The 26140-nt window shown below is 42.8% G+C and overlaps 2 protein-coding genes across 2 annotated transcripts; both read right to left on the reverse strand.

Moving 5' to 3' along the window:
• Nucleotides 1-1070: 1070 nt before the first annotated feature.
• On the reverse strand, nt 1071-9149 carry wdr31 (WD repeat domain 31). Its single transcript, XM_036598770.1, has 9 exons — nt 9016-9149; nt 8539-8665; nt 8133-8207; nt 6151-6295; nt 5715-5815; nt 4224-4291; nt 3047-3188; nt 2596-2758; nt 1071-1739 (listed from the first exon to the last, which is right to left on the reverse strand). Exons 1-9 carry the CDS (start codon nt 9060-9062, stop codon nt 1579-1581), a joined length of 1029 nt encoding a protein of 342 aa, XP_036454663.1. The 5' UTR covers nt 9063-9149; the 3' UTR covers nt 1071-1578.
• Nucleotides 9150-14621: 5472 nt separating this feature from the next.
• Nucleotides 14622-26005, reverse strand: poli (polymerase (DNA directed) iota). Its single transcript, XM_036598333.1, has 10 exons — nt 25813-26005; nt 24960-25079; nt 23888-24052; nt 22695-22838; nt 22293-22529; nt 19424-19602; nt 18717-18808; nt 18169-18308; nt 17856-18058; nt 14622-15763 (listed from the first exon to the last, which is right to left on the reverse strand). Exons 1-10 carry the CDS (start codon nt 25859-25861, stop codon nt 14951-14953), a joined length of 2142 nt encoding a protein of 713 aa, XP_036454226.1. The 5' UTR covers nt 25862-26005; the 3' UTR covers nt 14622-14950.
• Between the last annotated feature and the right edge of the window lie 135 nt (nt 26006-26140).

The raw sequence follows: 26140 nt of genomic DNA on the forward strand, positions 1-26140 counted from the left end.
AAGACTGACATCACCACAGTAGCCCACACAAACCAGCAGGCTCTGTCCAGTGTGGTAGTTTAGAGGCTTAGGCAGTTTTAGGCCGCAGTTTGAGTTGCTGGTGTTGGTGAATAACAGTGTTTAAGTTAATTAGTAGACATACTTTCATGCAACATCCCCATTCTCACTGTAAACTAATCCCTTTTCTTTTTCAAAGAGATGAAGCAAGAGCCTAATTTGGTTGCTACTGGAACAGAAACCACCAATCAAAAATAGCTTCCCTGGAAATGTGACGACTGCTAAAAATAAAAGACAGAATAAGTACACTGGAACACCGAAGTCAGTGAATCAGAAATTATTCACACAAAATTACAACATGGCTGTTACCGCCGGCTGTAACTGTGACTTCTAAAGGTTAAAATGAGAACTACAGTTATAGAGTTTGGTGGACATTAGAAAATGTCTATTTTTACTGCCAATATTGTGATTTAATGTGGTTATTTTCTATAATTTAAGCTCCAGGCCTGTTTTTGTTGCATCACTCTCTGTTTTATTTGGTTACATTTTCCCACTTAGGACTTGTTTAACATTAAATAATATAGTAAAGGTGAAACTTCTAGCTTACACCTGTGTGGAGATTACAGCAGTGTCTCCTATCAGCAGGGCTGCCCAAATTGTGCGGGTGTCCAGAAAGTTAGCCCCACCCCACTCACCCAATATATACAGTATATACTATGTTTTTATACTATATATAACTTACAAAATTCTTATTTTCCGTTCAAATTAGTTTTTTAAGTATTTTTGTAACAAAATATAGTGTAATGTTATAAAATATATTTCTGAAACCTACCCTCTTTATTTGGCCTTTTTGGCCCTCACACTACACACTGTCCAACTCAAGACAAATAGTTTGGGCACGCCTGCCTTATGGTCACTGTGTGTGTGTCCTGAGTCAGTTGTCTCTACCTGCTCCATGTGACAAACTCTCTAGGCAGTGATTTAGCTCTATCCATTAGCATTAGCAGTTAGTCAATGGGTTTATTTTAGGGTGGTGGGGGGTTATAATTGGGTTATCACCCTCAGTCTGGGGGTGGTGGGGGTCAGAAGCAGGCGATCACCCTCAGGGTGGGGGTAGTGGGGGTCAGAAGCAGGCGATCACCCTCAGGGTGGGGGTAGCGGGGGTAGTAAGCGATCACCCTCAGGGTGGGGGTAGCAGGGGTAGCAAGCGATCACCCTCAGGGTGGGGGTAGCGGGGGTAGTAAGCGATCACCCTCAGGGTGGGGGTAGCAGGGGTAGTAAGCGATCACCCTCAGGGTGGGGTAGTGGGGGTAGTAAGCGATCACCCTCAGGGTGGGGTAGTAGGGTTAGTGGACGATCACCCTCAGCACGGGAGTAGTGGGGGTAGTAAGTGATCACCCTCAGGGTGGGGGTAGTGGGGGTTAGAAGCAGCCGATCACCCTCAGGGTGGGGGTAGTAAGGGTAGTAGGGGTAGTAAGCGATCACCCTCAGGGTGGGGTAGTGGGGTTAGTGGGCGATCACCCTCAGCATGGGGGTGGCAGGAGTTCAGAAGTGGGCGATCTCCCTCAGCGTGAACGGAGGTCAGAAGCGGGCGATCTCCTTCAGGATGGGCGCGGCTCCGCGGGAGAGGTTCAGCTGGTGAAGTCCTGTATTAAAACTGGCACAGAGGAGGCTGCTGGAGTCACACGGAGCCAAAGACACCAATGGACCAGAACCATCGAGAGAGAGAGTACACAAACAGGCTACAGAGAGAGAGAGAGAGAGAGAGAGAGAGAGAGAGAGAGAGAGAGAGAGAGAGAGAGAGAGAGAGACATCAATTCAACTGAACTGAATGTCAACTGAACTTAATTGAACTGAACCGATTTAAACCCCACAGATGTGAAATGACTTGAACTGATTTGACTTAAATTGAGCTTATTTGATTTGAACTGAAATTTGACTTGAATTTAACTGAGTTGTTTATATAGTTGATTGAATGTAAACTGACTTGACCTGAACTGAATTAAATTGAATCAAACAGAATTGAAATTTGACTTGAACTGAACTGAATCGAACTGAACTGAATTGAATAGAACTGCACTTTGCAGTTGAGTTGAACTGATATAAACAGATTCAAATTCAGTGAAAATAAGCCAAACTGAATTGGTTTGATTTGAACTGAATTGAACTGAATTCAATTCACTTGAACGGAACTAAATTCACTAGACCTGATATGAGAACAACACACTCCTGCACATTTTAATGCACAATTTCTGTTTATCTGCTGAATGTAAAATGTAGTCTGTGCAAAAAATTCATGTTTTATTTTTATCTAATATGTTATAAGCAATTACGTACAAATTGTGCGCTAAATTTAGAAGAAAATGTCACATTTAAGTGTGTTCTCTGAAGATCATACTGGCTGTGGCACTGAGAAATTAGTTTCCTTAATCTCTGATGACACATCATGGCCATTTTATGATTTAGTACAGTAAATATATCATATAGTGTTCCTTTAAATTTTTGCATATGACTGTATTTTACTTTACTGGAGAAATGAAGAATTCAGCCCTAGTGTGTGTGTGTGTGTGTGTGTGTGTGTGTGTGTGTGTGTGTTACCTGCCGTGTTCTGGTCCCAGATTTTGATGGAACTGTCGAACGATGCTGAAGCGACGAGTGCAGGCGAGCCGATGCTGGGCGGCAGGAAGACGCAGCAGGCCGTGGTCTGGATGTGTCCTCTGTACTCCACCACCTTACAGCCCGGCTGCCTCAGGTCCCACAGCTTTATATACAGGCACATAGACAGACAGACAGAAAAACACACAGACAGACAGACAGACGCTCTGTACATCAACATATACATTTAAACACACAGTAATCAGAAATCACAAACACAAAACCTTAATGTACAGCCACCATATAGCTTTCCATACCATTCAACAATGATAATTACTACAAACTAACAAGTTAAAAAGGTTTTGATTTCAGGTTGACTAAAAACATTACAGTGATGAGCCACAGCCCACCTGCATTACTCAGCCAATACACTTAAATAAATAATGAGACTGACCGTGGCCTCGCAGCCCTGCCCCTGGAAGCCGTTGCTGCTGGACAGTAGATGGTTGCAGTTCGGGCTGATATCACAGTGAGTCTGGATGTACTGCTTAGCAGGAAATGTGTTCATTACCTGCCAGCTACGGCTGTCCCACACTCTGAAAACACACATATACATAAACACACACACACATATATACATATATATATATATATATATATATATATGTATTTATATAAGGGCAGACTTTATGACATATTTGGTGACAAAACCAGCCATAATGCTGCCTCTAGCTTAACTGAGCTTGTGAGTTTTACATATGTCTTGCTTTAGGGATGTCTTGTAATATTCTATGGATGTCTTGTGATATTCTTGAAATAGTTCAGTGTCATGAACAAGAGTAAACCAGCACAGTGTGTGCAGGAGCTGAGGTCACCTGTCTGTTACTGAGCTGCCGTGTAGACAAATTCTGCAAATTACTAAATCAAATCCAGCCTAGAACTCAGTATTTCCATAGACACTCAGCAGAAACAGCAAACCCGAACTGAGAAATCCTGCAAATTAATGAATAGCCAATATAAAATGATAACAATCACTTAATAATTAGCACATATTAACAATGTCTGACAGCAAAATAACAAAAATTAATAAATCCATTCGAAATAGTTGCGAAGGCATGTGAACAACAGACAAATTGCTTTCTTTTAGGCTACAGAAACAGCAGAGCCTTCAGACAGTCAGTCAGACACAGCTCTGGAAAGTGCCCTTAATAAAGGAGAATATACAACAATAAAGGCAACTGTGACATATGGCAGTCGTTTTCAATCGTGACTAACACAGATGGAAACCGGCTATACAGAACAGCGGGCGGGAGGGGGACAAAATGTTTAGGTTGCGGGGGGAAGCAGGACAAATGGTGCAGATTTTCTGTGAAATCTTGTGAGAGTGGGACTGAAAAATCAGTCCTGTACAGACCTCTAGTCTAGAGCCACAAGAGGAAGCATGTTGTTAATCTGTTGCAGGAACCAAAGCAGGTCTACTGAGAGAACGGCGGTTTATTCTGTGTTTGATCTGTTTAGAAGACTTTAATTGATTTTGCATTCATATTTGAACCAAACTGCACCAGAGTTCACATGGCAGCGTTCTCAGCGTTCTAACAAACCGCACTAAGAGCTCTGCTGTAACATCTCACCTGATGGTTTTGTCCTCTGAGGTCTGGACTATTGATGTTCCTCCTGGAACCCAACACACATGAGTTACCTGAGACAGAGAGAGACAGGTGAGATGTGTGATACAGTTGTATGCAAAAGTGATGGAACCCCTGGTCAAATTCCATGTTTGGTTGATTATCTATGTAGCTAACATGAAAGTTCACACACCCCCTACAAAGAACACGCTTAAAACAAAACACCTCAAACCAGAAGATTTCATGAAGGATTTAAAGCTTAGACTTTCGAAGCAGCATCAAATCCAGACTGGAATTTGTGGACATACAGCAGGAACAGAAAACCCAAGCTGAGGTTGGCTGTCTGTGACTGTGCTAGCGTTGCTTTAGCTGCTGGAAACAGAGCTTGCTTGACCACATTACACAATGTTTAGCTCAGCTCAGCAGAGTGAGTTGAAATATTTTGTGGTCAATTCATTTTTCATTTCATTTCATAAACTGCCTTCATAGACTATAGAGTTTCCCTGTCACACTGCAGCTGCATGTTAACTTTCAGTAGCTCTGTTTCAGCTGTTCTTTAGAGCAGAGGTGCATGATTTGGGATGCAGCTCAGGACTTCAGTCCACAGATTTAGTTAACCCTCTCAGGTCAATGATGTAGTACACAACGTCAAATCAGAGGTTATGTTCCTGACTCATAGACTAATCAGAGCCTGTGTTCCTGACTCGATGACCAATCAGAGGTTGTGTTCCTGACTCGTAGACCAATCAGAGGTTGTGTTCCTGACTCATAGACTTATCAGAGCCTGTGTTCCTGACTCGATGACCAATCAGAGGTTGTGTTCCTGACTCGTAGACCAATCAGAGGCTGTGTTTCTGACTCGTTGACCAATTAAAGGCTGTGTTCCTGACACATAGACCAATCAGAAGCTGTGTTTCTGACTAGTAGACCAATCAGAGGTTGTGTTCCTGACTCGTAGACCAATCAGAGGCTGTGTTCCTGACTTGTAAACCAATCAGAGGCTGTGTTCCTGACTCATAGACCAATCAGAGGCTGTCTTCCTGACTCATAGACCAATCAGAGGTTGTGTTCCTGACTCGTAGACCAATCAGTGGCTGTGTTCCTGACTCATAGACCAATCAGGGGCTGTGTTCCTGACTCGTAGACCAATCAGGGGCTGTGTTCCTGACTCGTAGACAAATCAGAGGCTGTGTTCCTGACTCATAGACCACTCAGAGGCTGTGTTTCTGACTTGTCGACCAATCAGAGGCTGAGTTCCTGACTCATAGACCAATCAGAGGCTGTGTTTCTGACTAGCCAGAACAATGCTACCTTTCCAGGCAAAATGAAAGTACATTTCCTGCATGCAGCATTCACAAAATATTTATTCTTTTATCTACAACGTCTCTTAATGTCACATACGACACTGTTGACCTGAGAGGGTTAAACAAGGGATTAGCATCAAATGCGAGGTAAAGGATTGTGGGTAATGTAGTGTGTAAGGTATCTTTCTCTCACCAGGTTGCGTGAGATGGTGTTTTTCTGTAAACACTTTCCGGTCTCGATGTCCCACAGGCACATGGAGTTATCACGGGAGCCGGTGCACAGCTTCGTTCCGTCTGCAACACAAACGAAACATCACAGCATCACATACACGACGCATTCAGTGTTATTAAAGGGCCAATAATAGAAAAACAGAATGTCCTGCAGTACGTTAACTAAGTGTACAGTTCACTCCCGGTCCATACAGTCTACATATGGCAACTAAACTACAAAAACAGCCCATTTTATGATGTCACAACCATGAACAAACATACAACAGCCCTTTTAGCCTACAACAGTTCAGCCACACCTGTTTATGTTGAGGTGATGAGGAAGAAAAATGTAGAATCTCAACCCTTTAATGATGTTAAAGAGTTTCTGAGTCAGCAAAGTCTGTTTGTGTGTGGCTGACCTGGGCTGACGGCGACTCCGTTGATGACGAGCTCATGTCCACAGAACGTCTGGATGGGGTCCGACCCTCCTGCGAAGTCCCACATCAGCACGGTTTTATCCCGCGATGCACTGAAGATCCACGTGCTGCCCGTAAAGCAGGTCAGCTGGACACACAAACACAGTTTTGCTTAAGGATGTGTAATTAATCTTCAATTTGTTGCTGGATGATGGAGCCAAAAATCTTACCATGACGTTATTCTTCATATTATTCAATATAGATGATCAGTATCCACAAATATACACTCACCAAGCACTTTATCAGGAGCACCTGCACCTCTACTCATTCATTATCTCATTATCTAATGAGGGAGGTCAGTGGAGAATGGCCAGACTGGTTCGAGCTGAGAGGCTACAGTAACTCAGATAACCACTCTGTACAACTGTATTGAGTGGAAAGCATCTCCGAATGCACAACACATCAAACCTTGAGGTGGATGGGCTACAACAGCAGAAGACCATGTTGGGTTCCACTTCTGTCAGCAAAGAACAGAAAGCTGAGGCTGCAGTGGGGGTCACCAAAACTGGACAGTTGAGGAGTGAAAAACGTATCCTGGTCTGATGAATATGGATTTCTGTTCTACAAACAAAATATTCTATTGTAGCTTCAGCATATATTAAATATCCAGGTGGAAATATTCCTTTTTTCTAAAGATTTTGGAAAGTGGGCTGGGTAGCCCTCGAAACACACCCTACTGTTGTTATTGCTGCGCTGTCTGCCTCTTTGAAAGTTTGCATCACGTTTGCTTTTGTTTCATTGTACCGGGCTGATAAAACAGAGCGACTGAAGCGCGGACGAGACGGATCTCTGTACTTGGGCTCCAGCGCGTTCAGCAAAAGCTGAAATCTGTCATTATAGACTACAGAAAACGGCCTCGTGTGATTTGCAATAAAAAACACCAACTGAGGCTAAAGACTGTGGTGTATGGGAGCATGATGTATGATGTGCTGGTGTGGGTAAAATCAACTGCACCCTCTGGTGTTCAAAAATGTGATTGCATTAGATGGCATAATAAACAGAACGTACTTGTTGTCATCCATCTCCGCGATGCACATCGTCACATTTTTGCAACGCAATGTATCGTGTCGCGATGTATCGTTACACCCCTATTTATTATTATTGTTGTCCTTTTAAATAATTATTACTGTTAATTTGCTGTTGTACTGTTGCATAAATTCTATTTCATTACACTGTTTTTTATGTACGCCTTTTAATGAAACTTAAAACACTACACAGTTATGAAACAGTTATTTTCATTTAATTATTTTATTAAAAGGCTGATCTGTGGGATCCCTCCCAATCTGGCAACACCGCACTGTGTCAGTGATGCAGGAGAGCAGAAGCAACAACATCAACTATTTAACCTTCATCATTAAACATGAAACAACTTAAAACAATTGGCTATTTGTGTCGGTGAACTGGAAAGTGAGCAAGATTTTTAAGCCACTAAAGAAATGCTTTCTGCTGCAAAATAATATTATTTCTTACAGATCACAAGTATGTAATGCTAGCTAGGGCTGGGCGATATGGAAAAATGTTATGTTTACAACAGAGCATTTTCAGGATATTTAGTATCACGATATTTAGTTTTTTTTTTAGTAGATTAATTTAAATAAGTTGGAATACACAAAATAGAACCTTTACTGCCACATCTAAAAATACACGTAGTTAGTCAGTGTTCCTTAGGTACTGACGATATCCATGAAATACACAGGAAAGCGTATAAAATATCATCATATTGCCTTCCCTTAATAATAGCTTACTCTGCTAACTGTCCTGCTGGTGTTGTGAGTGAATGGCCAGACTTCTTCTCTCTCGCTGTGTAGAATCATGTTGTGTATTGATACTCATATGGATGTATGATAATAACAGCTCAAAACATGTTGTGACATATTAAGAAGACTGTTAGCAGACATTAATAAGTTTTTACTCCTGCAAGTTACCTTGGTGATTTCCTTGCTGTGGCCATGAAAAGATCTGCAGGGCTTCCCAGCTCTCCAGTCATAAACCATAACGGCCTGGATTAGAGCATGCACACGTCATAACCCAGACACAGCTTTATACACACTTTATAACTAATATATAGCTTTATATACATTTCATACCCTGGACATAGCTTTATACTTACTTTATAAGCAATATGAAGCTTAATATACACTTCAAAACGCATATACATACACTTTATAACCAATATATAGCTTAATTTAAACCTCAAAATCCTTACAAAGCATGAGAAAAATACTTATGCTAAATAGCTCACCAATGGCACTCTAACTCCGCCCACTTTCTCACCAGCTCACTTTAACCCCACTCTCTCACTTCCAGCACTCTATGCTCTTTTCCACTCACCTGGTCAATCCCACCTGACACACAGAGGTCAGAGGTCAGACAGGTAACACAGTTAATAGCGCCAGAGTGGGCTGGTTCATACTGCACCACCTGAGGCACAGGGGCAGGCTCCGCCCCCTCCTTGGCCCTGCACAGGTAACAATCATTTATATAGCAACGTTTACACAAATGTCTGTAATGCAAAGTGTTTTGCACAAGTTATAAGAACATAAAAGACATGAAATAGACATGAAAAAATAAGTAAAAATTGATGAATGATAATCACAGGTGAGACTAATAAAGAAATAAAAGAGTTTAGAGTAGCACAGCGTGATACGCAGAGTAACACAATGAAGTTACAAAATAAAAGCACTGCTGAAAAGGTACTTTTATATTTTATGTTTTATTATAATAAAAATAAATTATGACAAAAAGTAAAAACAAAATGTTTATGAATGTTTAAAAACATGTAAGCGTGTATGGACAGCGGTGTCTCACTTGTAGAGGTCAGAGCGGCGGCGGAACTTGCTCTGGAGTTTGCCCATGGCTGCGGTCACTCACACCAGAGCCGGCCAGGTGAGTGGTCGCGTTCTCACCAAACTGCAGTCATCTCAAACAGCACCGTCCACTCCGCCCACTCCTCTCACCCGCAACCTTTAACACATTTAAACACATATTTCTCACTTTTAATGAGTAATAAACAAGGTTTCTGCAGAAAACCATTAAAAACAAGTGCATGTGCAGAAGTGTGTGTGAAGTCTTAGAACTTAATGAAATCGTTAGGCCTTAATTGACTCGTTAGGACTGGTTAGGCAGGTCATTAGGAGTCTACCAGCCATGTCCAAAATAGCCCCCTAATCACTGTACGCTACGTTCAAAAGTCTGGATCACTACATAGAGCCATCACTATTACAGAGAACAGAATTCGTGATGGTTGTAAATAATTTCAGACACTGGTGTTATACGGGTTTGCACATTACTTATGAACAACGCAGTGCATTGTGGGTATCCCCCGCTAGTGCAGGGGTCGGCAACATGCAGCTCTTCGAACAATGAGAGACATTTTATAAGAAACTGTTCTACTTTTGCGGAGTTTCCCTGCCAGAGATGCGAGAAAAGCGGCCATAGCTGAGCTAAAGCTTAAAGCAGAGCAAAGTCAGTCTGCGTTTTTGTTTATATTACAGTTTTTGGCCTGTATTAGTACATCAGCACATACTGAGACACACTTACAGCCAAGATGGTGAAACAGACAAAAATATCTTTGATATTTGTTGAAAGGACAAAATGACTCTTCTTAACCCCTGGGCTAGGGTATATCGGTTGTACTCTACTTGTTGCAGTGCACTGTGGGATTGTCTGAGTGTGCTGGATCTTCTGGTGTTTCTAGACATCACTACAAAATGGTGGAACCCCAAAATAGTGAGCTAACTAGTGAACAGGGCTCAGTTTTAAACACAGCTAGACTGTAATAAATTCTCTGACTCTTCAAACTTTGTGCAGCTCCTCTGAGCAGCTGGCTGAGGATCTGAAAATGAAGATAACCGATGCCTACAGAGCAGGAGAGCCAGATCTCCCCTGTGTGTTATTTCCTGGACTGGAGTAGACGTGATACGTGTACATCACGTCTACACTCTCTGTAAATAACAGTGTTTATCAGACTCGCTCAAGTGACTGAGCTCAGAGCTTTTACTGACCTGGGGAAATCTGCTTTCAGCTGCAGTGAACAGCGAACTGGAATACACTGCAGGAGACTCTGCAGCGCCACTCGCTGGTGTCACTCCACCATATTAAACCTCTCATTTCTAACCACCTCCAACCACCTTTACTTGACGTTAATTCTATTTTATTTTACTGAATGATTTAATTTGTAATGTTTTTTTTGTTTTTGTTATTGTTTGTTATCTTAGTTCTTTTTGAAATTTACTTTTAATTTGTATTATTACATATTTTATATAAATGTTCTTTGTTCATTCAGTCGTGACTTGTTTTACTTGACTAAATTTAATTTAAATTACTTTTTAATATTTTTAAATACATACATACATCATCTAAACCGCTTATCCTTCTGGGTCGCGGCGGGGTGCTGGAGCCTATCCCAGCTGTCATTGGGCGGAAGGCAGGATACACCCTGGACAGGTCGCCAGTCCATCGCAGGATATTTTTAAATGACTTTTTTAATTACTTTTTAACTTGCTAGGCTACGCTGTAAGCCAATGTACTTCTGAGTCGATAAAGGCTGACTAATTGACAGATTGATTGATTGATTGATTGATTGACTAATTGTATGGAATCAAATCTCGGAGTCGACTCTGGACTTGAAAAGATCTGCTCACATATTCAGTATTTAACTGTGCAAAACATTGACACCGTTTGAACAGTTTAACCAGATTAAGCACTTATAATCCTCACAATTGGAGAGTCTACAGTCCCCTGTTTACTGCAGGAGCGTCACTAACAGCAGACTGAAGTGAGTTCTGTCCCTCTTTAAAGGGCAACTCCACTGATTTTTCAAAATTTCTGCATAATTAAGTAGTTAAGATGTAAGCAGAGTCATTCAGAGTGGTTTGGTGTGAAACGCTCTGTTCTAGAGAAACTTACAGAGTCAGAATTGTTCACAGTGGTGGTGATAGGAACCAGACATCCACCTCTAAAAGCCCCCTCACAGAAAGTTACTACATGAAATGGTGGTGAATTCACTGCCTGATGACTGAGACACTGTTTTACGATAGTTTTGACAAGATTTTGGCCTTAAAATCCATTAATGGTGGAGGGATTCATAATATGTAGGGCACTGTGAGGCAAAATAGTCCCCAAAGAAAACTTGGATTTTCCACTATTTTCCATCATCAACATTCCATATAAACTCAGAAGACTCGTGTAGGTTCACTGGTGGTTTTGGATAGTAAATAAAATGTCTATATTTGTGTTGTAGTCATGGCGACCCCTGGTTCCTATCACCACCACTGCAGACTAGACGATTTAGAATTCATGGTTCTATATAGAACCATTCTCTTTACTAAAGAACCCTTGAAGAACCGTCTTTTTCAAGTGTGTACAATCAACCATTTCACACCAAACCACTCAGAATGACTCTGTTTACACCTCAAACACTGAATTAGGCAGAGATTTTGAAACATGGGTGGAGTTGCCCTTAGGCTCGCTCTGTGCTCCACTTTAGCCGCAGGGCGGAAAGGCCCTGAATCCTATTAGCTGCATTAGCGTCTCATCGCATTAGAGCGTCCGAGCCCGGCGCTCGAGACGCCCCGTGTCCGCGCGCTCTGACTGCAGACTCAATTTTCCCGTTCCACCTTAAATGGTGCAGCACTTACATTCTTCTTGGAATTTTCCCGTTCCACCTTAAATGGTGCAGCACTTACTTTCTTGTTGGAATTTTCCCGTTCCACCTTAAATGGTGCAGCAGTTACATTCTTATTGGAACTTTCCCGTTCCACCTTAAATGGTGCAGCACTTACATTCTTATTGGAACTTTCCCGTTCCACCTTATATGGTGCAGCACTTATATTGTTGTTCAACTTTCCCGTTCCACCTTAAATGGTGCAGCTGTTCTATTCAGGCGCCTTCTTGTTCTACTTCTCCCATTCCACCTTAACTGCTGCGCCATTTAAGGTGGAACGGGAAAATTCCAACAAGAAGCTGGCGAATAGGAAGCCGACCTCAGACTCGTGAGTTGAACCGCGCGCTAAGCTCGCGTGCGGACTTACCGGAGCACTGCAGTGCGGTTCGCTCCGCTCGCGCTCCTCGAGTCTTCGACCCTCTCCGCGCGCGAAAACGGCTAAAACATCAAAGATTTGGAACTCATCGCGCGCTCGGGCCCGGTTCCGCCGTCTCCTTGGCGACGCTTTCTTTCTACGGTAACCAGGCAAGTCGAGATCACGTGATCTCCTCCTTAGCGACGCTTACGACGTGTTGCCAAGCGAGTTCGAGGTCACGTGCCCGCTTGAACGAACCGCTCGGCGCATTCAAGGAGCTGACTCGTGAATGAATCGTTCATTTGAATCGGTTCCTTTTTAATTAACTGGCCGAATCGATTCACAAGTGCCATTTTTATTGTAACGTTTGTGCCCGTGTTAAAACTCGGACAGCACGAGTAGATTTCTAGTGCAGTCACGGTTAAAGGGGACATCCACCCATTTAAAAATATTCCTAATTGAGTGGTTGAGCTGTAATCAGAGTGATTCAGAGTGGTTTGGTGTGAAATGGTTCAGATGTCTTTACAGTGGTGGTGATAGGAACCAGGGGTCGCCATGACTACAACACAAATATAGACATTTTATTTACTATCCAGAACCACCAGTGAACCTACACGAGTCTTCTGGGTTTATATGGAATGTTGATGATGGAAAATAGTGGAAAATCAAATTTCTTTGGGGACTATTTTGCTTCACAGCACCCGGCATGTATCCCTCCACCATGAATTGATTAAATAAATGGGTTAAAATACATTTTAAGCTAATACCTTCTTAAAATTATTGTAAAACAGTGTTTCCGTCATCAGGCAGTGAATTCATAACCATTTCTTCTAATAACATCCTGTGAGGGAGCTTTTAGAGGTGGACGTCTGGTTCCTATCACCACCACTGTGAACAGTTTTGACTCAGTAATTTTCTCTAGAACAGAGCGTTTCACACCAAACCACTCTGAATGATTGTTTACATCTTATATATTTAATTATGGAGAACTTTTGAAAAATCAGTGTCATTCCCCTTGTAACGTAACACAATTACAAGATTTGAAATTCACATATTTAATCTCCCTTTTCTGTTTGAGCTTTGCACATTTTGAGTCCGGCTCCGTTAGTCAGTAGAAGTAGTTCACTAACTCCCTCAATCCAGTCTAACTGTGTATGAAAGTTATGAGAGTAAAGTTTACGTGAATCACTGAATTGAAAGCTCGATTCATCGAAACAGTCAAAGGAAGCGTTCAGTAAACAGTTCAATGCTCTGGCTGAGTCCAAAATGGCATATTACCACATTAAATAGCAGGTATATTAAGCCTATAGCAGTATGTGGTTTAGGACACAGCCTTCTGAACGCTAACATTGCGCAAAAGTCCAGTCAAAACAAAAAACGTAACAATCACTAAATCTGTTGTAAACATGCCAACTCACATCCCACAGCGGGGTAGCAGTAGCCTTTAAAGGGAAATGTTCTAGTTCAACAACTGAGAAAACCACCTTCTGATGATGTAACTTGAAGGTGGGAGGAACCTTTAGAAACTACAGGCACTTTGGGACGAATTCTTCACAGCAGGCTGTTTGAAATGTGGGGCCCAAAAGGAAGTCAGGTGGCCAACATTACTGCTAGAGCAGAATATCATGACTGTATTTCGCTGCTGTTGCAAGAAAACCTTGTATCGTTTTTCAGTTTTTGACATAATTTGAAAATGTCTGTTGCCCTTTACTTTGTGTGCAAATTTCATGATGAATGGACCAAAAGAAACGACCCAAAATGACTTGGAAAAAATTCTGGTTCCATTGACTTACATTAAAAGTAAAGTAGGTTTTTTCCTGCTCCTGTAAAGTTTTCATTTCGGAGATACGGGGTTTTCTTCCAACAGCGATTTATTAGCTTCTTTATCAATAAATTTCTTTATTGGTATTCCTCATGGCTGTGGACACATTTACACAATGCATGCTGGGTATTGTAGTGAACAGTGATGGACAAAAATGCAAAAAAGTATACAAAATTGTGAAACTAATGAAGCTGCCTGACAGAATTTAAAATTTTTTTCAACATTTTCAGCCTACTTTTGCTAAATTTGGAAATATGTCACATCAATGTGTACTCAAGCGCAGACTTTGGCCCAGGCCTTTTCACTTTAGCGCCCAAACCCTTAGCGCCAGTAAAGACGATCAAACTTCAGCATGACGGAAAATTAAGAAAAACATGTTAAAATGTACACAAGGGAGAAATTCTATTGTTGGGGGCAAAAAACAATGTGATCTTTAGTCACTGAACCTGTGTGTGTTCTCTGAGATTCTGTTTCATGGCATAAAACATCACACAAAAAGTGTTTATTAGCAAAATATTTTAATAAAAAAAATAAAATTATACATAATACATTTAGAATTCTGCATATAGCTTATTTACAAATGTACAACTCAAATACTTCACAGTCTGAACAGGCATTCTGTAGCGCTGTGATGTATTAGCATGTGCCTGTGGTTAACGTAGCGAGGTAAACGAAATGTTTTTGGACTGATTCGTGAACGCTAAGGCTAAAAACAAACAGAAGATTTGAGATATAAGGCACATACACATGGATGGTGGACTGTAAATGTGGAAAAAGCGCAAAAAAAACCAAAACAAAACAAAAATGCAGTGTTTTGACAAAGCTAGCAGGCTAATGAGTTAACTAGCAGGCTAACTGAGCTAGCTAGCAGTTAGCTGAGAGGAACAGTGCGGTTTTTCTCTCAGTGGGGTTTGAAATACTTCAGCAGGCTGTTGTTCTGAGAGCCTTTGGCCGCAGGTCTGCGATCTCGGGCCGCCGTGTGTTTGGGCGAGCGCTTGGCTGCCTGTTTGGAGGATATTTTCAGCGCAGGTTTGTGCTGCTTCCACTCTGCTAGCAGCTCTTTCTGCATGTCTGAGGGAAGCTGGGAGAAGACCAGTGGGTCTACGTTAGGTGGGACGTCAGGGTGGCTTGTTTGAGCAAGTGGGCGACTCTCAGCAGCTCTGCTGTCCTGCGACCTTTGATCCTCCATGGAGAGGTCATCGTTTTGGGCATCCTCTGCGCTGATATCATCATTACGGACCACGCGGCTGCTCTCATTCAGGGCTAACTGAGCATGTTGTGGCGTTTCTTGCTGATTTATGTGAATCTGATTCTGCTCCCCAGGCTGTTCGGTATGACCTGAGGGCAGATTTTCCATAGAACCTTCCGGAACAGAGGCTCCAGTCTGGAAACTCGCCATGAGCTCCATCTGGATGTGTTCTGGAAGAGCATGAAAGACGTCTGGGTCAACGTGAGGAGGCAGTCTAGAACACGTCTTCTCTTCTACGATGTTGGCCATCCCGGAATCTCTCATGTCCAATCCTGAGTGTTTCAGAACTGGTTTCCTGGGAGATGTGGAGGATTTGGCCCTGATTGGCTGTGGCAGTGAATTCTGACTTGATGACGATGATGAAGTCGAGAGGGGCGTGTGCTTAAACTCATTACTGTTCTGAGTGTCGTCAGGCTGAGTGAAGTTGGACGAACCCTCACACAAACTGAGATCTGCCTCTGTTTCCTGAGAGGTAAAAAAGAAAAAGAGATGAAAGCATTTATATTTACCACCGGTGAATGCTAATTTCTGTTAGCACTTCTATGAGGTTTCTAATAATACGTTAGCGTTGAGCTAACGACAATGCACATAAAAAATTTTGCCCATGCTAGAAAAAATATTTTAAGCTTGTAAAAGACGTTTCATGTTTTATTAACATATATTTGAGGTTGTATCTCTCAGTTTTACAGTGACTCTTTCAGTAAAGAGTCCGGGACTAGAGCTGCCGCCGCTGTTTTCCATTCCTAACAACTGAACTTGCTTGGACTACAACTCGTTTTCACAGTCAGTGATGTATCTAGAACCTCCAGAAGGACTACATTTTCTATCACATCTATTGTAAATCATCTAAAACATGTAAGGCCTTCAGTTCAGCTCCTGAAGTCCTAACCAATGGGAGAGCTCGCTTAGCTGTAGCTACCTAGATACCACAGAGAAAACAATCCTGATTGGACAGTTTTCTGTTGAGCGTTTTAAGTTTAACCTTTTAGTTTCCAACCAATCCTTAACACTACAATACTTACACGCATGTATTTTTCAGTTCCTAGACACTTTGTTTGTTTTTTGATTCATTCTGTATTTTTTGTAAACTTCATCACTAAATTTAGTTATTGTTTTATGTATGTGTGTGTATATCTCACCTCTACCTGTGTACTTGTTTTACTATCCCTAGCACCACATGTCCTCACAATGATAGCACAACAGAACAGTTTTGCACAAGTGAGGACATTTAGCTGGACATTTAGCTTTTAAACACACTGTTTTCACAACAAATTCAACTTTTTTTGGAAAAAGAGCAGAGCTGCCTGAGGTTAAGTTAAGTTGAGTGTAGGTGTGGTATTATTTGGCTATAGTAATACAGAAATCAACAGAAATCACTGGACGTCCTCACAAGTATACAGTGGGGTCCCAAAGTTTGAGACCACCATTGAAAATGCTTCTATTTTGCATTCCTTTGCAATTTAAACAGAAGATTTATTACGAATTCTATTCTGCGTTTTAATGACAGTGTGCACTCAAGCTGCCATGAACGCCACAGGTTTGTGTACAAAGACATTATTATGGTCATTGTCGCCAATTTGCTTAAATTTGAATATTCACAAAAAAAACAATGCAGAATCTTCAATATTTCTACTTCATTTTATAAGTCTGAACTTTGCTGTAAATTTTTCCAAATTCTAAAATGTTCTGTTGTTTTTTCCAGGTTTAAATGATCCTAGATTTTCAATGTATATCTCACCTGTCCCTGTGTGTTTGTGAGTGTGTATCTCACCTGCCCCGTGTGCATGTCTCACCTGTCCCCATGTGTGTGTGTCTCACCTGTCCCCATGTGCGTGTGTCTCACCTGTCCCCGTGTGCGTGTGTGTCTCACCTGTCCCTGTGTATGTGCGTGTCTCACCTGTCCCCATGTGCGTGTGTCTCACCTGTCCCCGTGTGCGTGTGTCTCACCTGTCCCCGTGTGCATGTGTGTGTATCTCACTTGTCCCTGTGTGCATGTGTCTCACCTGTCCCCGTGTGCATGTGTCTCACCTGTCCCTGTGTATGTGTCGCACCTGTCCCCGTGTGCATGTGTCTCACCTGTCCCTGTGTGTATACGTGTCTCATCTGTCCCTGTGTCTCACCTGTCCCTGTGTGTGTCTCACCTGTTCCCGTGTGTGTGTCTCATCTGTCCCTGTGTGTGTGCCTCACCTGTCCCTGTGTGTGTGTGTCTCACCTGTCCCTGTGTGTCTCACCTGTCCCTGTGTGTGTGTGTCTCACCTGTCTCTGTGTGTCTCACCTGTCCCTGTGTGTGTGTGTGTCTCACCTGTCCCCGTGTGTGTCTCACCTGTCCCTCTGTGTGTGTGTCTCACCTGTCCCTCTGTGTGTGTGTCTCACCTGTCCCCGTGTGTGTGTCTCACCTGTCCCTCTGTGTGTGTGTCTCACCTGTCCCTGTGTGTGTCTCACCTGTCCCTGTGTGTGTGTCTCACCTGTCCCTGTGTGTCTCACCTGTCCCTGTGTGTGTGTCTCACCTGTCCCTGTGTGTGTGTCTCACCTGTCCCTGTGTGTGTGTGTGTCTCACCTGTCCCTGTGTGTGTGTGTGTGCTGCAGTAGCAGCGCTGTGTGTGAAGAAGGAGCTGATGGAGGTTCTGCTGGGCGTTTTGTTCTGCAGGTTACTGAAACAGACGTTCAGCACCGTCAGGTGGAACGGCCCACTGACGTCCACCACTCTGTGGAACAGCTTCATCGCTATGGAAACCAGCTGGGGCACCGCCTCACTGCAGCCTGAATGAACAAACAGCACAATAAACAACAAACGATCGTAAACAGACGTCGTAACGGCCCTTAATTTACCTCAAACACAGCAGACCAGACGTAACAGAGTGTGTGTTTACCTGTTATAATCCTGTGTGCGGTGTGTTTGGGTATCGGGCACTGTCGGCTCTCTCGGCTGAAACAGCGGCTCAGAGTGTCTGTAGAGGACCGTCTGAGGCTCAGTCTCAGAGTCTGAGGCAGCCGGCCATCCTTACGCATCCTAAACACACAATGCCAATGTTGGTGTAATATACAAAAGACAGAACATAAAATGCTCCAAAATGTTCCAAAGGCACCGAAGACCGATGAAAGTGCTCAGGGTGGAAAAAAGCTAAAAATTCTAACTGTGTGTTGAACGGCTAGACTTCTTCTCCCCCGTCTACAGAGAGAAAAAGACACACAGCGCCACCAAGTGTAGTGACGCAGCAACCGCTGATACCCGACTGAGGAACAGAACGCCATCACTCTGTCAAAAATACCTCAAGCGTGCATTATGTAGTCTAAAATTGTTTGATTTGGATAATTTTGGTTATCATATGATCACCCCGACCGATTTTTAAGCCATTCTAATGGCAGGTTTGTGCATACAGTTATTATTAGTACTATTACTGTTCATAGTGAAGCTCACCTCTCACAGAGGCTGATCAGCAGATCTTTCGCTTTACTCTCCACTTCACTCACTGTGGAGATTTTCTGAAAGGAGTCCTCATCGCTCATGGACTGAAACAGCAAACAACACATTAAAAACCTCCAAAACCCCAAAACTCACTCTAAAACAGGCAACACTTTCTTTTAGTCCTACAGATTAACAGACTCTCGACAGCAGGATTGCTAGTTACTCGTTAACATGTTTCTACTGCATGTGAAGTTTCATATGAGACGATGTGACACTAACAGTATTGTTTTCATTATACTGTAACTCCAAATACATGCATATTAAAATGGAATTAAAGTATTATGTAACCACATATCTATGATAACAGCAAAAAGAAATTCCCATAACACAATCAGCACATATTAGTGTAAAAATGCTCAAATTAACCCCAAATGTAGTCGATCAGCTGAGACATGTTCGGTGTCTGAAGTTTGCGTGTTTAATGTTACACTGGAGCGATGAGGTCATGATGTAGACATGCAGTTAGCACCATGCTAATTGGTGTTGTATAAGCTTCCAGTACTTGTTAGCTACATTAGCCTCGTAGCTCCAGTGCGATAAAAAAAGAATCAAACTTCAGACACCAGACGTGTCCCGGCTGATCGACTGCATTTACAGTAGGAGTTGAAACTGTTCTACCTTTAACAGCATCAAAATCTCCACCACATCCTCAGCGTTACCTGTGGAGGTCCTGCAGGGGTCACTGGAGAAAGGTCAATGCCGCAGGCGAGGTTCTGAATGCGTTTGCCGTTGGCTTCTCCAAACTCCCGGATCAGCTCTCTGAGAGGGAACATCTGCAGGTCTCTCACACTGCTCACACCCAGAGCCTTCAGCCTCGCCTCCGTCTTGTGGCCGATACCTGCCACAGTTTAACAGCTTGTAACACCTCATTAATACCACAGTAATCATTTACCGGACACTTTATTAGAAACACCCATCTTGTGCTTTCACTCACTGGCCACTTTATTAGAAACACCCGCCTTGTGCTTCCACTAACTGGCCACTTTATTAGAAACACCTGCCTTGTGCTTCCACTCACTGGCCACTTTATTAGAAACACCTACCTTGTGCTTCCACTCACTGGCCACTTTATCAGAAACACTCACCTTGTGCTTCCAATCAATGGCCACTTTATTAGAAACACCCACCTTGTGCTTCCACTAACTGGCCACTTTACTAGAAACACCTACCTTGTGCTTCCACTCACTGGCCACTTTATTAGAAACACCTACCTTGTGCTTCCACTCACTGGCCACTTTATTAGAAACACCTACCTTGTGCTTCCACTAACTGGCCACTTTATTAGAAACACCCACCTTGTGCTTCCACTAACTGGCCACTTTACTAGAAACACCTACCTTGTGCTTCCACTCACTGGCCACTTTATTAGAAACACCTACCTTGTGCTTCCACTCACTGGCCACTTTATTAGAAACACCTACCTTGTGCTTCCACTCACTGGCCACTTTATTAGAAACACCCACCTTGTGCTTCCACTAACTGGCCACTTTAGTAGAAACACCTACCTTGTGCTTCCACTAACTGGCCACTTTATTAGAAACACCTGCCTTGTGCTTCCACTCACTGGCCACTTTATTAGAAACACCTACCTTGTGCTTCCACTCACTGGCCACTTTATCAGAAACACTCACCTTGTGCTTCCACTCAATGGCCACTTTATTAGAAACACCCACCTTGTGCTTCCACTAACTGGCCACTTTATTAGAAACACTCACCTTGTGCATCCACTCAATGGCCACTTTATTAGAAACACCTACCTTGTGCTTCCACTCAATGGCCACTTTATCAGAAACACTCAACTTGTGCTTCCACTCACTGGCCACTTTATTAGAAACACCTACCTTGTACTTCCACTCACTGGCCACTTTATTAGAAACACTTTATAGCTCTACTAGGTAGGTGTTCAGTTACAGACTAGTCCATCTGTTGCTTCACAGTTTATCGGCCCCTCTACTCCATTCATCATTGGTCAGTTTCTGACCACAGGACCGCCATTCAGATATTTGGGTGGCGGTCCACTCTCAGCACAGCAGTGACTCTGACATGGTAGTGTGTGTGGTGCTGGTATGACCGTCCACCCAAAAAAAAAAACAGCCAAGAGCAGCTCTGTGTGTGGTGCTTGTACGAGTGTATCAGACACAGCGGTGTCACTGCTGGGATAAAAATGGTCCAATGCACAAAAATATCCAGATAAGAGCAGCTCTGTGGTCAGAAACTGACCACTGATGAAGGACTAGAGGATGGAGAACAAACTGTACACCTACAGATGATCTACAGTCTCTAACTGAACACCAGGCAGAGCTACAGGAGAGGGATCTCTGATAAAATGGTCTGATTTACATAATTTATAATTCATACATACATTTTTCCGTGAACAGAGGTGTGTTTTTTCTCTCTCTCCCTCCACAGTGAGTCACTCCTGATCTGCGGGTCAGAGCTGCCTTCTGCAATCGGATCCACTTCACTTTCAGCTCGATTTCACACACAAATCAGAATGAGACACATAAGACGGTCATTTTCCTCGGTGATGAGCTGCGCACTGTCCACCATTCAAATACGCTTATATCACTGTAATCTGACCCGACATTACCTGATCATCAGGTACCACCATCAGAAGCCATCTTCACCTCACCTGCGCTCACTACGCAGGCCGAACGAACGAACACGGCACAGACGGTCACATCCGAGTGAGCTTTTAATCTCCTCAAATCAGAACTGGACCAGACGACACAACTGACACTCATCTTATATCTTTATTAAAAATGTAAAAAGACATTTCAGAAGAGGAGGTGGTTGGGTGGCTGATGGCTCTTTTACAGAAGCATCTTTTCCCAGGTGTTTGTTATAGATAATAATAAATAACACTTGGACCTGTTTGAGCAGATTCACCCTTATCAATACAGTATCTCAAACCCCTCTCCTGTAGCTCCACCTCACTGGTGTTCAGTTGGAGACTGTAGATCATCTGTAGATGAACAGGTTGTGTTCTCCATCCTCTAGTCCTTCATCAGTGGTCAGTTTCTGACCACAGAGCCGCTCTTATCTGGATATTTTTGTGTAGTGGACCATTTTTATCCCAGCAGTCTGATTCACTTGTACCAGCACCACACACTACTACATCGGTGTCACTGCTGTGCTGAGAGTGAACCACCACCCAATGACAACAGCCATGGTACAAGATGGGTGTTTCTAATAAAGTGGCCAGTTAGTGGAAGCACAAGGTAGGTGTTTCTAATAAAGTGGCCAGTGAGTGAAGGAACAAGGTGGGTGTTTCTAATAAAGTGGCCAGTGAGTGAAAGAACAAGGTGGGTGTTTCTAATAAAGTGGCCAGTGAGTGGAAGCACACGGTGGGTGTTTCTAATAAAGTGGCCACTTAGTGGAAGCACAAGGTAGGTGTTTCTAATAAAGTGGCCAGTAATTGGAAGTATAAAGTCTAATAAAGTGGGTGGGAGTATATAGGAAACATATTATAGTGTAATTATATAGTAATACAAGATATATAATTATACAGTTTATAATCGTGCTTACCGGGCACTTTGCAGGGTCCACTCAGGCTGTCCATCAGCGCCCCCCTGCTCTGGGGCAGCAGCGTGGTCTGCTGGTTTGGTTTGAAAGTTCCAGACACCAGCTTGGCCAGGAGTTTGCTGCTAGCGATGCCGGCACAGCTAGTCAATTCCAGCCTGCTCTGCAGCACTTCCCGCAGTTCAGCCGCTATTACTGACCCCACAGCCAGCCTGGAGTGATCCCAGACCCCCACAGCTGAGGCTGCAGAAAACACCATGGAGAGTTTATCACACAGCTGAAAACAGCAGCGCTGGACATACTGAGGTCATGGCATTATTTAGATTTACCATGACAATTTTGGTTAATATTATTTTAATATTATTTTGCATGCGACTATATGTATGATATGAACTGTGAACGGCTCACCCTCGTGTCCGTAGATGTGACCCACAAAATTGAGATCAGAGATGTTTGTCTCTTTCATCCGCTTGTCCACCATCTCTGTGATGTCCATAAAGTTTTCATCTAATCCCAGCCGCTCCACCAGGGGGCAGTACGACATCAGCAGCTCTGAACACAAACACAAACACAAGCAGGGTTACTGTAGTGCCAGCAGAGGATATTAAACCCTTCAGTAATGAGGTCAGTCTAGTCCAGCAGACACTGAACTAATGCTTCATTAACCTGCTCACCTCTGAACGCCTTTCAGATCCTTCACACTACAGTGTTTTCACCTCATTTCAGATGCTCCCCATGTTCCAGGTCGTCTGGGATTCCCCATATCGTATAAAAACGAACACTGAAGCGGATTCGTCATTTACGCTCAAATCTCCGCTCGGTTCCACGTCGTACGAAGCTTTCATGAATCAGACGCAGAGTAGCTCATACGTCACTAGAGGCCGTTAAATCTGCACTCTTTTTTACGCAACTTTTTTTTCCAACTCGGCAAAGAAACGTACAAGCGGTTAGTTCTGTAAAGAGAGACTGATTACAGTATACAGTATTAACGGAGTCTCTGCTGCACTATGTTTACACTGTATACTGATTACAGGGTTAACAGAGAGCAGCAGAGACTCCTGCAGGTTGAGCTAAGACAGCCTACTAAGAGGGAGACCCAGATAACAGGGTCACAAGGCTCCCTGAGACGTCAACAAACCTGAGTGAGTGTGTGAGAGCAGCAGGACGACAGCACCAACACTCCCAGTTTACCATAATACTCTATGACCATGAAACCCCAGATCTGCACCTTTTATCTGACAGGGAAAACTAAATACCAAAGACTACTAAAGTACGTTTTTAGCCTAGACTGGAAGATTATTCCAAAGTTGGGGGGCTTATAAGAATGATATAACTTTATTTAAGATATAACTTTACTTTGACCAAAAGGGTCAGTGTTCAAAAGTTATCCACTCCAATGTTTCTAGTTGCGCCTTTTCACACGCGATTGTTTTAAGATAAAATCGATGTGTACGAACATCTTATGAAGGACGCCTGTGATTTTTTAGAAAAAAGCCAGAGAATTTGGTCATTAAATGCATTTTTACATCCCTAACAGGACATAACAAGCAGTGTGTACTGCACTGTAATCTAGGACCGAGCAGGTGTTGTTGCTGGAGCACCTGTGACTTTGTATGAGATTTCTCTGTAGCGTGTGAGGTCCTCCCCCTTCACCAGCACCAGGTCAGGACATTTATCCAGCGCCTCCTTCACCCCCATCATCTTACTCAGTCCTCGCTCCCGCGCCACGTAGTTACACGTCACAACGAGGTACTTCTGCTGAATTCCTGGAAGGAGAAACCAGTGAGGACGTTAACAGTGATCTACAGTTTTTTTAAGTGGTTGAGTGAAAAGTAAGACAATTCTGGATGTCGACTAAACATGAACTTGGTGTGCTTTACAGTCATAGTCAACAAAAATGGCCCCCTTTACCCCGTAGTTAATCATATGAGACATGTTCAGTGCTTTAAGTTTGCTTATTTATTTTTTGCACTGGCGCTATGAGGTTAATTCCTTAAAAAGCTCCTTATGGTGATGCATGTTTGTTGTAACATTAGCCATTATGGTTTCTTTCATTAATCCTACAGTTTATGTACATTTTTCACACAGCATGGCGAGTGAAAGTAGCCAGTGTTAAGCATTTTAACAGGCTGATAGTTCAGGATAGAGTCATTTCTGAGCTGTACACCACACAAATGAATGAATTCTGGTTCTGTTTGCTGTTGGTGGCTACATGTCTGTACCTGCTGCTGCTAATAACAGCACAGCAATAAAGTAATAGCCAAGTAACATATTTGTTTTGGCACGTCTATTGAGGAACATATTGCATTAGCAATTCAAATTCAAATGGGCAAACAATCATAAAGCAGCAGATATCAAGCCAGGTTTATTATTATCGCTTTGACTGTGATGCACACAGATGTTAAGCGTCTCTATTGTCATGCACAATTTCCGACCAATAAACAAACACTTGTGTATAATTTGGTGTGAAACCAATCAAACCCATTAAAAGAGATACAACGGCACAAAAACCCAAACTCTGCAAACGAACAGCAGAAGTGTCACCAATTTCAGGAACAGTTTGACTCATGAAGCAGTGGAAATGACGACAAACGCCATGACAGACTTATAACTGCACTGACTGAACACTATAAAACACCTCAATACGTCTTTACTAGAGGACGTTTCGGTCACCTAAGGGTTGGTTGAACAGGGCTGGGTTTCGGATCATCTCCACCTGAGCGTAGAAGCAGTCCAAATCAAAGTGAATGACGACTCTCTGACCGTCCTCCTCCTCAGCTCGGTCCACTTCAGCTGAAACAGCGAGAGAGATACTATCTGATCAGCTTCTGTTCACTACAGACCTGCAGCTCTTATGCTGACAGATGTTGGATGTCCACAGCAGTTCTACAGGAGAACTCAGCACAAGGGATGATATCAGAATCATATCAGTATCTGCAGATAACGCCTTAAATATGAACGATGGGTGTCAGCCTGATGCTTAGGTACGTTGCGATGTACTCATTAAAGTCCTGAAGAGCACAATGTTGTGGGAGACAAATGAAATGTACATTTTTCATAACTTACAGTGAATGATTCATGAAAAAGGATAAGCCAAGCATGAAATGGTGAATGGACTCACAGATTAGTGCAAAAATATAAAAATATTTTTTGAAGTATTGAAGTAATGATTATATTTTAAGGTAAAGCATCGTTAGAGTAGACTTAAACAGCCAAAATACCGTAAATAGGTTTTTATTAATGTTTTAAGGTATTTATATGAAACATGAATACATGGTGTTGCGAAGGACTCTTTACTGGTGTGGTAACATCTCATCACTGGGACACAGAACAAACCCGAATAAAGCCGAATAAACCCGAATGCTCACGCTGTTTCTTGCTGGGCCACCTTTACTGCTGAGTTCTTATTTTATTGCGGTTACTGTACGATTTGTATTACTTTAAAGTTCAATAACTGCAATAAAATAAATAATATTGCTAGTAAAACAGTTTTTGCTCAGCAAAGTCACAGAGTCCGTTTTCATACCGGAGTCCAGCGCGTCCCACTCGGCCTCTCCCTCCTCATCGGTGTCCATCGCAGGATTTTAAGGCCAAAAATGGGTCACTTTAACACAAAAACACAAAATAAACAAATCAAAACTCAAATGTTGACCAGCTGCAGGACTACAGACTCCCTCCTTCACGCACTGTTTACCGCCACACTCGGCGCAGCACTGACACCTACTGGCGAGGAGGTGAGGAGGGACTTTCAAAATATTCTGAATAACTGAAATACTATAGTAGAACTAAGCGTATTGTCGTTAAAATACTCCTAAAATTAAATGAATATTAAAATCTTTAAAAAATCGACTTTT

Source organism: Colossoma macropomum, unplaced genomic scaffold, assembly GCF_904425465.1.
Source record: "Colossoma macropomum unplaced genomic scaffold, Colossoma_macropomum, whole genome shotgun sequence".
NCBI classification, from domain to species: Eukaryota; Metazoa; Chordata; class Actinopteri; order Characiformes; family Serrasalmidae; genus Colossoma; species Colossoma macropomum.

Excerpts from the sequence above, each read along its gene's own strand:
- wdr31 (XM_036598770.1), bottom strand. The coding sequence starts at position 9,062 with ATGGGCAAACTCCAGAGCAAGTTCCGCCGCCGCTCTGACCTCTACAA. Across the intron at positions 4,292-5,714 it reads ACACCATCTCACGCAACCTG|GTAACTCATGTGTGTTGGGT; the intron begins GTGAGAGAAAGA and ends TCTCTGTCTCAG. Across the intron at positions 3,189-4,223 it reads TCAGAGGACAAAACCATCAG|AGTGTGGGACAGCCGTAGCT; the intron begins GTGAGATGTTAC and ends GTGTGTTTTCAG.
- poli (XM_036598333.1), bottom strand. The coding sequence starts at position 25,861 with ATGGACACCGATGAGGAGGGAGAGGCCGAGTGGGACGCGCTGGACTCC. Across the intron at positions 24,053-24,959 it reads CCTGTTCAACCAACCCTTAG|GAATTCAGCAGAAGTACCTC; the intron begins GTGACCGAAACG and ends TTCTCCTTCCAG. Across the intron at positions 19,603-22,292 it reads TGGACCCTGCAAAGTGCCCG|GTATCGGCCACAAGACGGAG; the intron begins GTAAGCACGATT and ends AAACTGTGGCAG.